General features: G+C 45.0%; 1 protein-coding gene across 2 annotated transcripts in view; it reads right to left on the reverse strand.

Moving 5' to 3' along the window:
- The window catches only part of LOC113486425 (discoidin domain-containing receptor 2-like), a 43,594-nt gene that overhangs the window by 9,390 nt on the left and 20,380 nt on the right, over positions 1-13,824 (reverse strand). For both annotated transcript variants that reach the window (XM_026860301.1, XM_026860300.1), the window contains exons 5-12: positions 11,438-11,585; positions 11,124-11,229; positions 8,237-8,423; positions 4,755-5,001; positions 3,654-3,746; positions 2,991-3,148; positions 2,558-2,753; positions 1,113-1,357 (exon numbers count right to left, since the gene is read on the reverse strand). In XM_026860301.1, the coding sequence (XP_026716102.1) occupies positions 1,113-1,357; positions 2,558-2,753; positions 2,991-3,148; positions 3,654-3,746; positions 4,755-5,001; positions 8,237-8,423; positions 11,124-11,229; positions 11,438-11,585 (1,380 nt within the window). The remainder of the gene's footprint in view (positions 1-1,112; positions 1,358-2,557; positions 2,754-2,990; positions 3,149-3,653; positions 3,747-4,754; positions 5,002-8,236; positions 8,424-11,123; positions 11,230-11,437; positions 11,586-13,824) is intronic.

A 13,824-nucleotide genomic window follows, 5' to 3' on the forward strand; every position in this document is an offset into this window, starting at 1 on the left:
GAAGAGGAGGAGAAAGCTTTGACAGTTATTAGAAGGACATGAATGAGAGGGAAGGAGAAACCAGAAGCAAAACAATGAGGGGAAAAAAGCCTCTCTTTCACTTTTGAAGCACAGCCCAAGATAGGGCAGGATCCAGGCACCAGCAGAAGGGGCTACACTAGTGAAGAAGCTGAGGATGTCAGCACCTTCCCAATACACAGACTGATCCAGAAAGAAGTGAGAGGGATAAGGAAGGGGCTGGGGTAGGGAAGGTGTGCTGTCTGAAGGGAGGCACATCCCAGAGGACAAAGCAGCCAGTAAAGGATTGAGCTTTGCCAAAATGTAGTCGACTGGTACAATTTAAGACTAAGTGAGTAAAAGCTGGGAAGAAAGAGAAAATGGAGGAGTGGGAGCAGAAGAGGGGAAGACCTGCTCAGTACTGAACTAGGGATAGTGTGGAAATAAAGCAGGGAGAGAAGAAAAGGCAAGGTGAAAACATTCACAGCTTGAAAAGAGCTCAAGGAGTAAAGAGAAAGCTTGGTAAATGACAGATGCATGTATCATGCTGCCTGAGGCTTCTGACACAAACTGGGGCTTGAGCAAGCAGCAATGCTAAAGAACACGTGAGGGCTTCACAATGTCTGTCTTTGCTTGGGCTAGCGTGCAGAGCCCCACCAGACCTCCATTATGGGGAAAGCTGTTTTTACAGCTAGGATCAATCTCACTTGGCTGGAGTCACTGCTGGAGTACTCAAACTCACATACCTAAAGGTGGGTGACAACCATCATGTTTGACGTGTCCATGGAAGACCATGAAACAGTCTGAATTCCCAACCCCAGGCCTTTTCTACAAGGCTGTAAACAGGGATATAAACAGGGAACAGAAAGTCTGCAAAGTTCATCTATTGAGAAAGACTCATGTGGTACTGAGCAGCAGCCTCACAGTGGGGCTCTCTGAAGTCTATCCTGAAGGACATAAGCTATCCCCAACAGCAAAGGCACTATTAAATAAAATACTGGTATGCAGAACCCTCAGCCCAAAAATATGAAGCAGTGCCAGAGGCAGCCCAGAATATTCAGCTCTGCCAGGCATCTCCTTTCTGTTGGAAGAAAAGTGAAGAAGAATGGCTGTACCTCTCCAAACTGTCCTTCTCCCAGCTTCTCCTTGAGTCGTAGTTGCTGCCGTGGGAATTCACCCACTGAGATGTCCTTCTTGGTCAGTGAATCCACAGTGAGGGCTGGGACTGCATACATGTTGTTGCCAGTCACACCTTGCAGGTGGACGATATCTGTTTCAGCATAGTGAGGAACATTGTTCTGAAAGCCTTGGTGAGGAGTGGACTTGGTCAGGTCAGGCTCGGCATAGTCCCCACTGCACACTAAGGGGAAAACAAATACAGGTGGAGTCAGACACACACACTCCATAAAACCAGTATGGCCCAGCTTCCACTCCTCTTGACCCTCAGACCTCTGGGAACCCAGCCTCCTTGCAGGCCTGCTACCTTGTACCAAGGTTCACCAGATGGAACACTGCTTTGTTTTAACTAGGGCTTAAACCAGAACAAGCTGCACTTCTGCAGACACCGGAACACCTGTGAGGTGCCAGTGAATTCGTGTTAAACAGCTGCCTGTTCTGACCAGTTATGAGCACTAAAGTTCTTGCCCAGACATGGAGGCGTGAGTCTGAAGTGAGTTCCTATTTCTTATTCATCCTAACCGTGAGCTGTTCCCCTTACCTGATGCAGAGATGTTGTTTGCAATGTCAAACTTGCTCTGAATTCCCTTCTGCAACAACAACTGATCGAGGTTTCCATGCTATGCTATACCTCTTACAGCTTTATTTACATAAATAGCACAGGATAACTCTTTATAATTAACTCCCTGTATGGCCAGTATTACACAGAACACTTGTTCTGCTTCAAATTCACATCCTGACTCTATCCAAATCAGTCTCCTTGTGTAGCATAATGCTGGATCTTAGCAACTTGTCAGTGCTTGAGGAATGCAGCACTGCCCTTCCATTCACTAATCAGCACTGACATCACTGAGTAAAAACGCTGTTAGAAATACTTCGTTCCGCCTGCATCCAAAAGCTTCCCAGGGGCTGGAAGCCAGGGCACCACGAACAATTCTCCACTGAATTTCCCTCTGCTTTTGCTAAGGGAATTTCAGAGCCCTTCCTGCGGGGAAAAGATGCTAAAGGTCTTCTCCACCAGCCTGTCTGGACAGGCCAGGAGTGCTGCAGGCAGCGTTTCCACTGCCAAGGGGCTGATGAGATAAACGATGTGTGATTGCAGTGTTTGCCAAAACCAGCTCCTAGAAGATGACCCTGCTAATGTATAAACAGAGTCTTCAAAGAGAACAATAAAAGACCACCACCCTCTAGTGGGGCTGGTGCTACACCTGCCAAAGGTACATGTTAAAAAGCTTCAGAGCTCCAGAACACAATTAGGTGCCTGGGTTAATACTGTATTGCATAGGAGTCAGAGAAGATTAGACACTGAGAAGTAGAGCATTTTAAAATCTGAGAGAAATAATAGAGTAAATGCATAACTTCTGGAGACTGACAATTACATTACCTGAATCCTCTGCACTTTGGGAGAGCTCTGGAAGCTTTTGGAGCAGTGTAGCTGGCTGATGATATTCCAAATCCAGTGGGAAAGCACGTTCATAGGTGGGATTTGACTGGTGGATCTGGGTCTGGTTGTTGGCAATGGTGTAGCTGTAGAAGGAGAGGCGAACTGTGGCATCCTCCTCCAGGATTCGACGTGGGGCCTGCAAAAGAGGAAAAAAAATGCAGAGACAATGCTCAGTTGTTAAGTAATGTACTGGCTGCAACTGCAGCAATTTCCAGTAACATCTTGGAAAGGGCTGGCATCCTCCCCTGCTGTGAGAACAGAGTTTTAGCTGCTCTATGGAGCTGGAGAAGCCCGATGCTTTCCACATAATTCTGAGCTCATTAGGATTAATGCTTAGTACTGAACTTGCATCAAAATAAACCCATTGTATTACCTTTTCCAACCTTTTTTGAACATACTGCTTCCAAAGAATAATGATTATAATCATCAGGAGCAGAAGAATAATGGCCACAAGGCAGCCCACAAGGATGGAGGTGTTGGAGTCATCTGCTTTCTCTCCTATCCAGGTGCTGGTTACAGAAGATGTGGTTTCTGCAATCAGAGAGAGGTATGAAGAACAACCTGGAGTTATCAAAGCAAAGGTTGTTATCTGTGCTGGCCAACTTCCTACACATCCCTTCCTACAGGCAGCTTCCTAAGCATTCACATTAGCTGCGTTCCCATTTTGCTCTTATCAGAAATTTTCATTTTGGAGGCTCACAGCTAAGAATTGTGCAGAGGACTTCTGCAATCAAAGACTGCTCTTAGCATTGGAACAGACTCCTGCAGTGGATCCATATTAGAGCAGACAGTTTTCAGAGTTTCACTGGCTGCACACATGCCTTCAGCCCACTTGCTCTGAGGCAGCTTCACAGCTGAGGGAAGAAGAAATAGCTGAGGTTCAGAGGACTGCAAGAGGCATCTCTGTGCACGAGGGCAATAACAGGGCCAGACCCAGATCTTCAGAAACAGAGGGAGTGACCATGCTAATGAAGATGTTACTGTGAAATCCCCCAACACCTGAGCCCTTGGCACAGCTAAGTGACAGGGTCCTTACCCCAGGCCCCCTCGGTGACATTACACTCTGTTTGCAGGAGATCCGTTGTGCTTGTAGCTACCGTAACGAAGTTCGGATTCACGCTCTCCATGTCTGTGAAGGGAAATGAAGGTGTCAGTCCAACAAACAACCTCCCTGCTCCTGCCAGCAGTCAGTGCACTCCCAGCCATCGCCCCAGCCTTCCCAAGCAGGACAGGGACAAGACCCATGCAGCAGGTCACAAACAGCATGAGCAGAGATACCTGCTCACACAGCACACCTGCAGCAATGAGCCTCTACACTGAGCAGCATGGACATCCTGACCAGAGCAAACCACCAGCATGTACAGGACCCTTCCCTGAGCTTGGCCAGAGCAACAGCTTTTTTTTTTTTTTTTTTTTTTTCCTCTCCTTTTTTTTTCCTCCAATTTTAGCATGATTTTAAGAATCACCACCCCAGGCTAGACCAAGACCCTGCCCAGTCCCATGTGACAGAGGGTAGCCAGGACAGGCTGTAGATATGCAAGCAGCTGCAGTCAGAGTATTCCTTCCCCAGGAATGTCCTCTAGCTATAGCTGATCAGGGACCTTTGAATAGGAAGCTCTAGCCAGATCATTTCACTGTCAGTGCTGGCTGTTCTCTCCCAAGATTCCTGTCCATTCCCTTCTAGAGCCTTTTAAAGCACCTCATGACACTGACTTCTGTGTTATAGTTAAAAAGAGGAAAAAAAAGTCAGCCTCTTATTTTTCATAATCTGCTAACTTGATCATCATCTGTAGATATACTGAAACTATTCACAATAAAATATTTGTTAAAAAGAAGTAAAACTTAACCCCATAACCTACAGACAACTGTCTCAAAAAGAAGTAGTGCTCTATAGTCCAGTTTTTGGTTGCCCTGGTTATGCTTCTGCACATGTGCATCAGTATCAGCCTGAAAAGCATCCACTGTACACTGGATCTTTCTGTCCCTGCGTTGCCCTTCCAACCCTTTCAGTACTTCTATTACCTCCTTCCCATCATGTAGCCCCACACTCATGTTAACTCCACATGTCCTGCACCTCCACACCATCTCTTTTGCTCTCTGTACTTCACCAGATCTACTTGACTGGAGGAATGCTCACCTGACTGGAAGGAAATCTCGCTCATCATCATCCAGGTGTCAGCAAAGTAGAAGCGGCAAAGTATGGCTTTACCTACACGCTGATTGAGGGGGACAGTCACAAACCTAGCGCTGGGGTTTTTGTCATCTAAGACAGTTGCCACTCCAACAGGTTCAGACTCCCAGTCTGCAATCAGGCGTGGTTTGAACAGACACTGCACTTTCTGGAAGATCTTCACCCCCTTGGAAAACATGTTGTTACAATGCACCTAAGAAGAGAACAGATAAATCAGACAGGAGGAAGATTTACCAAAGCCTAAATCAAGCCTCAGGGATTTTCTGTTCATGAAGATTTTCTATTTCTAGTATCTCCCTTTATGAATACTCCTAACCCAGAATTAGTGACTTGTTCCAGTAGAGCTCTAGTTACTTGTAGTGTGTAGTGAGAACTTTTGTGCGGAAAGCTATTCTGAAATAACTCTTAGTTTTACATGCAAAAGCTACATTAATGGTCAAATTTTGTCAGGCTCTTCAAAAGGCCCATATAAAAATTAATCAAAACAAACCCTGTACTATTCTGAAGCCTCACAGACCAATTCTCTTTGAATATATATCCTAAGAGAGGAAAGAAAGACATCACTTGGGCTCTAGCCTCTTTCAGAAAGCCTTCAGCATCTGTAGTTTAATCTATTTTTAATGAAAATGGTGAAAGGTCAAGATGACATTCCCCTGACATACAGCAGCTCTTCTGCTGTGGTTGCACCTTGAAGACAACTGAGGATCTAAGTTTTAAGGAAACCACTATGTAAGCCTGCATCCATCAACCTCTCCTGGTGGCTCATCATCAGGTTGTCCCTGCTGCAATGACACAACTGGTTTAACTAATGATACTGGAATTTAAACAGCAATCACTATGCTGCCAGGCTAACACATCACTAAAACAAAGGCATCCTCTCTCATCTGAGTTACAGCTCTACATAGTCCTCCTTCAAACTAAACAGTTCAAACTGCTTTCAGGCTGACTGCACCTCTGTATCTGGGAGGTTTATTTTACTCTCTTAAGAGCTGGTAGCAACTTTCTCCTTTCCTGCCCTTGGGCTCCACCCAAACCAAGAGGCTCCAGTGTAAGAGTGACATCTCCACCTTCCTGGATTGCAGCACTGCAGACCCCTCAACATCAAACATCTGGCACTCTCCCAGGCCTCCAGCACTCCCCAGGAAGAAGGCTTCGCAAAGAGGGACAAGGCTTGTAAGGATCCTTTATGCTGTGCCACTGTCTGGTTTTGGTACAAATCTTGCCCTGCACCTTTTTAAACAAACATGACAGTAGAAGTTCTGCCATGCAGTCATGAAGCTCTGGACCACAGCATCTTGGCACTGTGGCTAGCAACCAGGAACCAGAAGGAATAAGGTGACTCAAAGTCTTCAATATCCCTTCAGTCTACTCCATTTCCATAGCCATGGTGGTCTGACCCTCCCTAGCAACTCTAGAAATTATTTCCTAATGGCTGTGGAGTATTAGCAACTGTGACAACAACAGTTTCCAAACTAAGTGCAGCTTTGAACCCGATTAATTGCTTGGCTTCTGCAAGGTCTTGCAGTGAACAGCAGTGAATCAGTAATGAGGATGACAGGCCTGATGAGCAGTAAAAAGACAAAAGAAGGGTATTTGCATATAATTAGGAACAGATGAAGCTGAGATGACATTATTCAATAAGGAGAGATAGTCATCCATAACAAGCAGGAAAGCCTGACGCCTGCAATATACCCTTTGTGCCATATTTGGACACAAGCTGGCTATGTTCACATCTTGGACTGATACAGAGATAGTTCCCGTTTCAAACACCATCTACTAAAAGTCCAATTTTGTAATATGCAAGCCTAAGTAATTTGCAATGCAGTTGCAGTATTTACTAACATTTATTTTAATACTTTCTTGGATACTGGGGATGTTGAGAAGACTGGAATAAAGCTAACAGGTACGAAGACATCAAGTATTTACAGATCATCTAGCCTGTACAAAAATGTAAAGCTGGAACAGGCAACATTCAATAAGTAATGAAGAATAATTTATGCTAATCAATACAACTTTATCATTAATTACTAGATGAAGCAGCTATTTTTATGAGCTTGTGTTCGGTTGATCAGGATGGCTGTGTTTACATGACAGACTTTGGTAAGGCGTTTGATTTGCTCATTATAACATCTGACCTCTGTTAGCATAGTATGAACTCATGAATGATATTAATTTGATTAAAAATTGTCAACTAGTAAGTCTTGTAAATTTTAAGGCACAAATTCTTCTCTAGGCGTTTTTCTAACAAGAATATATTCCTAGCTCAAGGTTATTTGCTACCTTTGGCAATTCTAAAGGAGACAGCAGAATTACTGGCAATAAAATCAATTAAATGGGGGAGAATTTAAAAAAAAATATCAAAGTTTCCTCAAATAATCTGTGGTTTTCAGGACTGACTCATTTCAGGATAGTGAACTCGGAACAAATGTAAAGTGATGCTTTCTGCACTGGATTTTCATGCTCGATGCCAGTAACTTTGAACTGACTTTTATCAGGATATCAATGTCCTAACGGCTCCCTGCCCATTGGCTAGGAGGACTAATATGATCACAAGATATATAAACAAAAGCATGAAATTGGTACCATTCTTTTATGCAGTTTGATGGAAAGCCTGCATCCAGTTCCAGTTTCTATACCTCCAAAAGAGTACTGGCAAAGAAAGAAAGGATTGGAGAACAGCTACAAAAATTACCCTGGATCTCAGAGGGAAGGCACTGAGAAGTTCAGCCAACTTAGTTTACTAAAGTAAAGATTAAGAGAGTGGTTTAATCACAGTGTAGAAGCAGGAAAATTTCTGAGAAGGCAGGATTCTTATTTTTGCCAGCAAAAGCAGGCTAAGAGCCAATGGTTGGAAGTTAAAAATAGACAAAATAAAACTAGGGTAAGTAACCACCAAAACAATTTACTTAAGGATGTGGTGGGTTCTCCTTCATTTGAAATATCTACAAGAAAAGCCACCAATCCTTTTAAAAGATTCTGCTGTTTACTACAGACTCAAAGTTCAGCTCATCCTTTTCCTATGTGTTTAAGTAATTTCTCACAGCACAAGCACTGACTGAGGCATCCAGAGCAATTTTTGGTCAAAATGGAAGCACAACCACATTCCTTTACCTCAAGGGTCAGGCAGCCCCTAGACAGTAAGTAGCCTACATCTTAAATCCATCTCAGCTGCCTAACCACTGCTTCAGGTGTCTGCTTTTTATCTCTTGAAGCCAAATACTGAAAGAGTGTCTGAGCTCTGGAAAGGCAAGTGCTCCCCTGCTTCACCTTTCTACAATGGCAAACCTGGGACATCTGCTCAAACCCTCCTGTGGTGGACTCTGCTGTCAGGCACCTCCCGCTTTGGGAAGAGGACCCAAAGGGGGAGTTTGGAAGCACCCAGACCCAAAGCCTGCCCCAGGTTGCTGGAGAGGGACAACGCTGACTACCTTCATGGAGGTGAAATTCCGTGGTCGGTCAAACTGGAACTCCATTTCAACAGAGCCCGTGCTGAAGCTCTCATTCTTCCAGCCAACATAGTCATAGCCTGGCCACACGCGGTACTGGTGGCTCTGTGTGAAGTCGTCCAGTCCCAGCACGCCGTCTGTCAGCTGGCCCAGACCGCCGTACAAGTGCCTAGCAAGAAAGAGCCAACCGTTAGGCAGAATACCAGCCAAGAGAGCTCAAATGTGACAGCATATGGGTCCTTCAACTGGCATCAGGAAAACATTACTTTATTTACTCCTAACCTATCCTGGACAAGAACTCATTCCCTGTTCTTACGCAACATCACCTTTATTTTGCTCAGGCTGGGCTTTTAAAATCTTTCCCCACTTGGGAAAAGAGAGAAGTTTTTGCATTGATATCAAGCACTGACAGCAAAGCCAAGCTACCAGTAGAGTCTCTTAAGAACAAAAACTGAAACTACAGAAAATGACACTGTATGCTCTCCCAACAGAGCTTTAATTGCAGCATTTCACCATGGAGCTGCATGGGAGGAACACTGCTCCGTCCTGTCCTGGGGGGAACCAGCGGACAAAGTTTTGCAGGAAGGCACAGAAAAGCAGGAAAGAGAACAGTGAGACCATGGGCAGCTCACCCAGCCCCAGACAGTTCTAGCTGGGATCATTTCTAGCATCGCTCCTTGTGCAAGAGGAGAGCGTTATCGGCTCCATTTCCAAAGCTGACCAGACTCTTCACCCAGGACCCTGCCTCAATCCACTTCCTATGTGAGAGTGCAGAGCCCACTACACAGTTTTCCAGAACTGTCCCACAGTAGAAGATGCCAGATGTGGTACACTCTGGACCCACCTGCCTTCTGGGAGCCATCCCTGGCATGTCCCTTGTGCTATAGCAGGGAAAGTGCAAACAGTTCAGCTGTATTAGTGCCTGAACTTGCTCCCTGGACTTATTTCATTCAGCTGCCTCTAGGCAGACTTTGTAACCTGGGCTGGGCTGCTGCTACATACACTGAAGCTCTGCAAGTCCATTCCAGGTGAGCCTTCTGCCACTGGAATTTGCACAGATATGCATGCCTTTGAACTCCAAAACAGGATTAACAGCTGGAAGAGACAGACTCCTGCTTCCTGGCCAGGCACATAACCTAGAGGTTAAGTAGTTTGAAAGACTCCTTGCTTAGCACGTTGGGTTTTGTGCCTACATCTGTAGCTCCCTGACACTCCCCAGCAGACTCAGCTTCCTAAGCTAGTACTGGACAACCAAGTGCAACACCTACATCTTTCTGCACATGATTTTTTTTAATTTTTAAATATCTAATTCCTGCTATATCAATGCAGTTTGAAAGCATCAGATACTAACATATGAAGACATTGTTACCCGGTATCTTGCAACATCCTACAAGCATGAAGAATGTGCTTTCTAATCCATTATTTTAATCTCCAGCATGATAGAACACAAATAGGTTTACAAAAGTCATCTTTAACCATAAAAAAATTTAGGCAACATTTTCAGGATATTAATGACAAATGGAACAGAACATATAATAAAAGTACCTTAAGTCAATGGATGACACCAGGTCACTGAAGAGACACTGTCAGATCACTTATTAGGAACATTCCTGCACAGGCAGGAATATGCTGCCTCAAGAGAATAGCCATGCCTAAGTTTGTCTGAGATTTCAAGTCACTGAAACACACTCAAATCTGTATTTATAGCAAAGAAATTGGTCACACTACATGTCTGAAAGTCCAGCCAGTTAGCATTTCAGATAAGACTCCTAATGGATTCTCCTTCCATGAGAGTCAACTATTGTGTAAACCAGAAACACCTCAAAATTTCAGTAACATACCACCCTAACTGATCACAGTGATGTGAAAAATTAACAGACCTTGTAATGAGCTGTCAAAATCCAGTTACTTTAGGCTTTTTGACTCCAAATTGGAAAAGCATCATACCCAAGAAATCTTTACAGTGAGTAATCGGCCACCTTCTTTTCATATCACGTTGGCAGTAGTGCCTCTGCTGACTTAGAGCTTCTCACAGGGAGTGATGCAGTTTTCCAAGTTGTTTCAAGTCCATCAGAGCCTTGTTTTCAAAAACAATATCTTAAATCTGTCCAGAAGCTCACAGGTATCAAGTGCAGGCCTAGAGTTCAGGTGTTGAGCACTTTCTCAGATGCCCAGTTTACCCTGGAGACCACCTGCAACAGTTTAAGATGCAGTCTGCTAGAGAATGCATTTCAGATATCAAACTGCAGAAGCAACAAAGGCAACGAAGAGGGGAAGGACCTTCATCTGCTCCAGGGACACTGGGACTGCACAGGTAGAAGGTCCAGCCAGCTCTCCCACTCCAATCTGGGGCAACAGAAGAGTAGCAGCACCTTATAATCTGCAGTAACAACAGTTGAAGGCTATACACTGATTTCTTTGTTGGTTCAGGTAATGAAGATGAGCACAATTAGAGACTAAGAGCAATGAGGGCTTTAGATCAGACACATCAGGACTGTGTCATCACATCACGTAAACATGGAAGCTATGAACAAAGACAGCACTTAGCTGTATAAGGAGACAGTCTTCTCTTTAAAGAGAAGCAGGAACATCTTCCAGTAACAAAAAAATTACTTCTTTCCTGCCAGCCTTTGTCAGCTGGGGGAAATGAATCTGATGCATCCTGAGCCCATGCCCTCCTTTAAGAGAAAATAAACCTGTCAAAAGGGCTGGGAATAACAAAGTCAAGATGCTCTGGAGAACTAGTAGGCTAACCTGCAGCTCTGGAGGTCTCAAAGAAGTGTTTGGGATACAAGATACTAGTGACAGTGTAAGTAGGAAAAAAGAGGTAATTTGCACAGTGACCGAGAAACAGGACGACTTCTCCCACCTGCGCTCCTGGTAGCCATCATAGGTCGAGTCATTCAGATAAACGATGGGGAAGCCAGGAGCCGCTATTGTCCCTCCTTCAGGGATGCTATAGGATGCCAAACCATCTAAAAAAGAAGGCCATATACCTCAGAAATACAGCAGCAGCAGCCTTCCATCATCTCTGTCCATATGATCCTTTATTTATGATGCAGACCAACAGAAGCAGTTCCGTGGGCCTGGGATTCCCTCTGCATACGTGGGGACGCAGGCGAGTCCCAGTCAGCGTTGTGTAAGGACTACTTTCCAGTGACAAGCATGGAAACTGCTACTTACCATACCAGACACAGCCATAGAGCTCCACCCTCATACAGACAGTCATTGGCATCTCTGTCACAGGAATCACCCGGATAAAACGTGCAATGATGGGAGGCCGAAGATCTTTCAAGACTACGTCATAAGTATCGATGTTGCCTTGGATCACCTGGAGAAAGAAAGATCCTTAGCAGCAACTTCTCCCTGTTGTGCTGCTCCTTTGCACAGTGGTGTACTTGTACTCTATCATTTGAGACTGGGGAAGCTGTCCCATGCAGTATCTGCAGAGGGCTAGCTGCTGCTGCTCCCCTCCTCCTACCTGGTACATGGCTTACAGGGTGAAGGGTGCTGCCATTGCACCTCCTGCCCGCTGCAGACCCGTACCAGGCAGTACTCAGAAAGAGGAGAAAAGCAGCTGGGACATGAATGTACATGGGAACTGTATGCTGCAGAGAGCTCCAGTTACTAGTAGGTAACCTTTCTTCAAGCGAGTATCCATGTACATCCTAACATGTAAGTGAGCACTTGCCATCGTGACTAGTTACCTGGTGGAGGGTCCTGATGTCCTTTCTCTATAAGCCAACAAAATTCCCATGGTGCACAGCAGATGTCTTGAACTGAAGTGTTGAGCACTGTCAGTCACCCCATCCTGCTAGGGACTTTCACCCTCACCTTCCCCTCAGTTTCACTATGGTTCTAGAAACAATCTACTGTTTATTTTGACAGTCAGTCTGTGGAAACAGCTGAAGCTGTCAATCCCCCAGCATTGCACACAAAGTACCCAAGAGATTTTCTGGAAAGGATTTGGACTTGTGGAAACAAAATAAGAACACTTTTGATATGAAAAGTCTGAATTACAAGTGTGAGGGCTCCTGTTCAAAGATGCTGTTGGTGGGAAGGATGAATCAGAGGCTGAGGTTACCCAAAAGACTGCATAGATTGCAATTGTTAATGAACAGGCAATTTAAAAGATGAGGGAGGCCAACAAGGGCGCAGAAAGGTGGCTTCCTCTTCATGGCAGCAGGGAAGATCTCCAGAGTGAGTTTGGCTGGACAGTCCATTGAGAAGTGAAAGACTGTACTGTACCATAAGAAACCACTCAAAGGACTGCATCTCCCTGATGAACCAGTCACATCTGGTGGTCTACTGGACTGCACCAGGATGGCTGTGAAAGTTTCCTGGACTTGGCTGGACAGCTCTGCAAAGGTTCACAGTCCCAGGAGTTGACCAAAGAAAACAGAAGGGAAGTCAAAAAGTAAGCTCACTTCCTCATCCTCTTCAGTTTATCAACAGGTTTTTAATCTGCAGCCTCTTAATATCTTTCTTCCTAGGAAAAACACCCATGATTTCTTCCAGTGAAGTAGGGACACAGAAGTAATCCTTGTCTTCAGGAACCAAGTGACAGCAACTAACCCTTTCAGCTGTCAGATGGCCTAAGACAGAAGACCTGGAAGCCACCTAAGATGCTCCACAACACCTTGCTGATAGGAGATAAAACCCAAGAGGAGGCAGCATATGACAGAATATCTCACATCTTCATCACAGAAGTTGGACGGATCCTCTGGAGTTGACCATTCGTCAGGAAACCTGAGGTCTCATACATCAAGCCAAAAAGTCTCAGTTGATGGACAGAGAAAGAACACTTCAGCCATACCCCTCAGAAGAAGGTACTTTTACACCAGCTCTGCAGTGGAAGAGCTGCAGTTTTGCCTGTCCTGCACAGACCTCTTCTGCGAGAAGCAGAAGAGAAGATGCTCTTTACACAGCACCTCCACAAGGTGGGGTTGCTGCTATTGAGCACACAGTTTCTCAGGGCCAAAAACTCCGAAGTGAATCAGCTGCCTATAGAACAAACTCAGCACCTATTTTCAGACCCAGCCACTACTGATGCCAATGCTGCCAAGGGCAAGAACAAAGTGGTGCTGCTGACAAACAACTGTAGGTGACTGATACCAGAAGCTGATGAGGGACCAAGATTTAACAGTGCTGCACCATACAACAGTAGTGTCAATGGAGAGGACCATCCTTAACGGGTGTCAGAGACTAAGGGACACCAAATTGACTCTTTGCCTTCACTGAGCAAATTAAAGCTGGAGGTGACTTTCCTGGTGAGAAGCAGCATGTGCTACATGTCAGACTTAGTACCATCAGTGAAGGGGTTTGACTGAAACCATTTGTGTGATCCCCTTGTACAGAGACATGCCAAGAGGGGGGGTCACAGTTATGCTTGAAAATATCAGTGATCGGGCATCTATCAACTGTGTGACTGGAAGAGGCCTTCCTAATGCATACAAGTCAGTCGATTAGTATCTTGCATCTCATTCCAGAGTTTGAATGATTTTACAGGACACTGTTACCAAATTATTTGACCAGACAGCAATGCTTCTGAAATACAGATTCACTAATGG

Source organism: Athene cunicularia (assembly GCF_003259725.1).
Source record: "Athene cunicularia isolate RWA chromosome 17 unlocalized genomic scaffold, athCun1 chr17_part1, whole genome shotgun sequence".
NCBI lineage: Eukaryota > Metazoa > Chordata > Aves > Strigiformes > Strigidae > Athene > Athene cunicularia.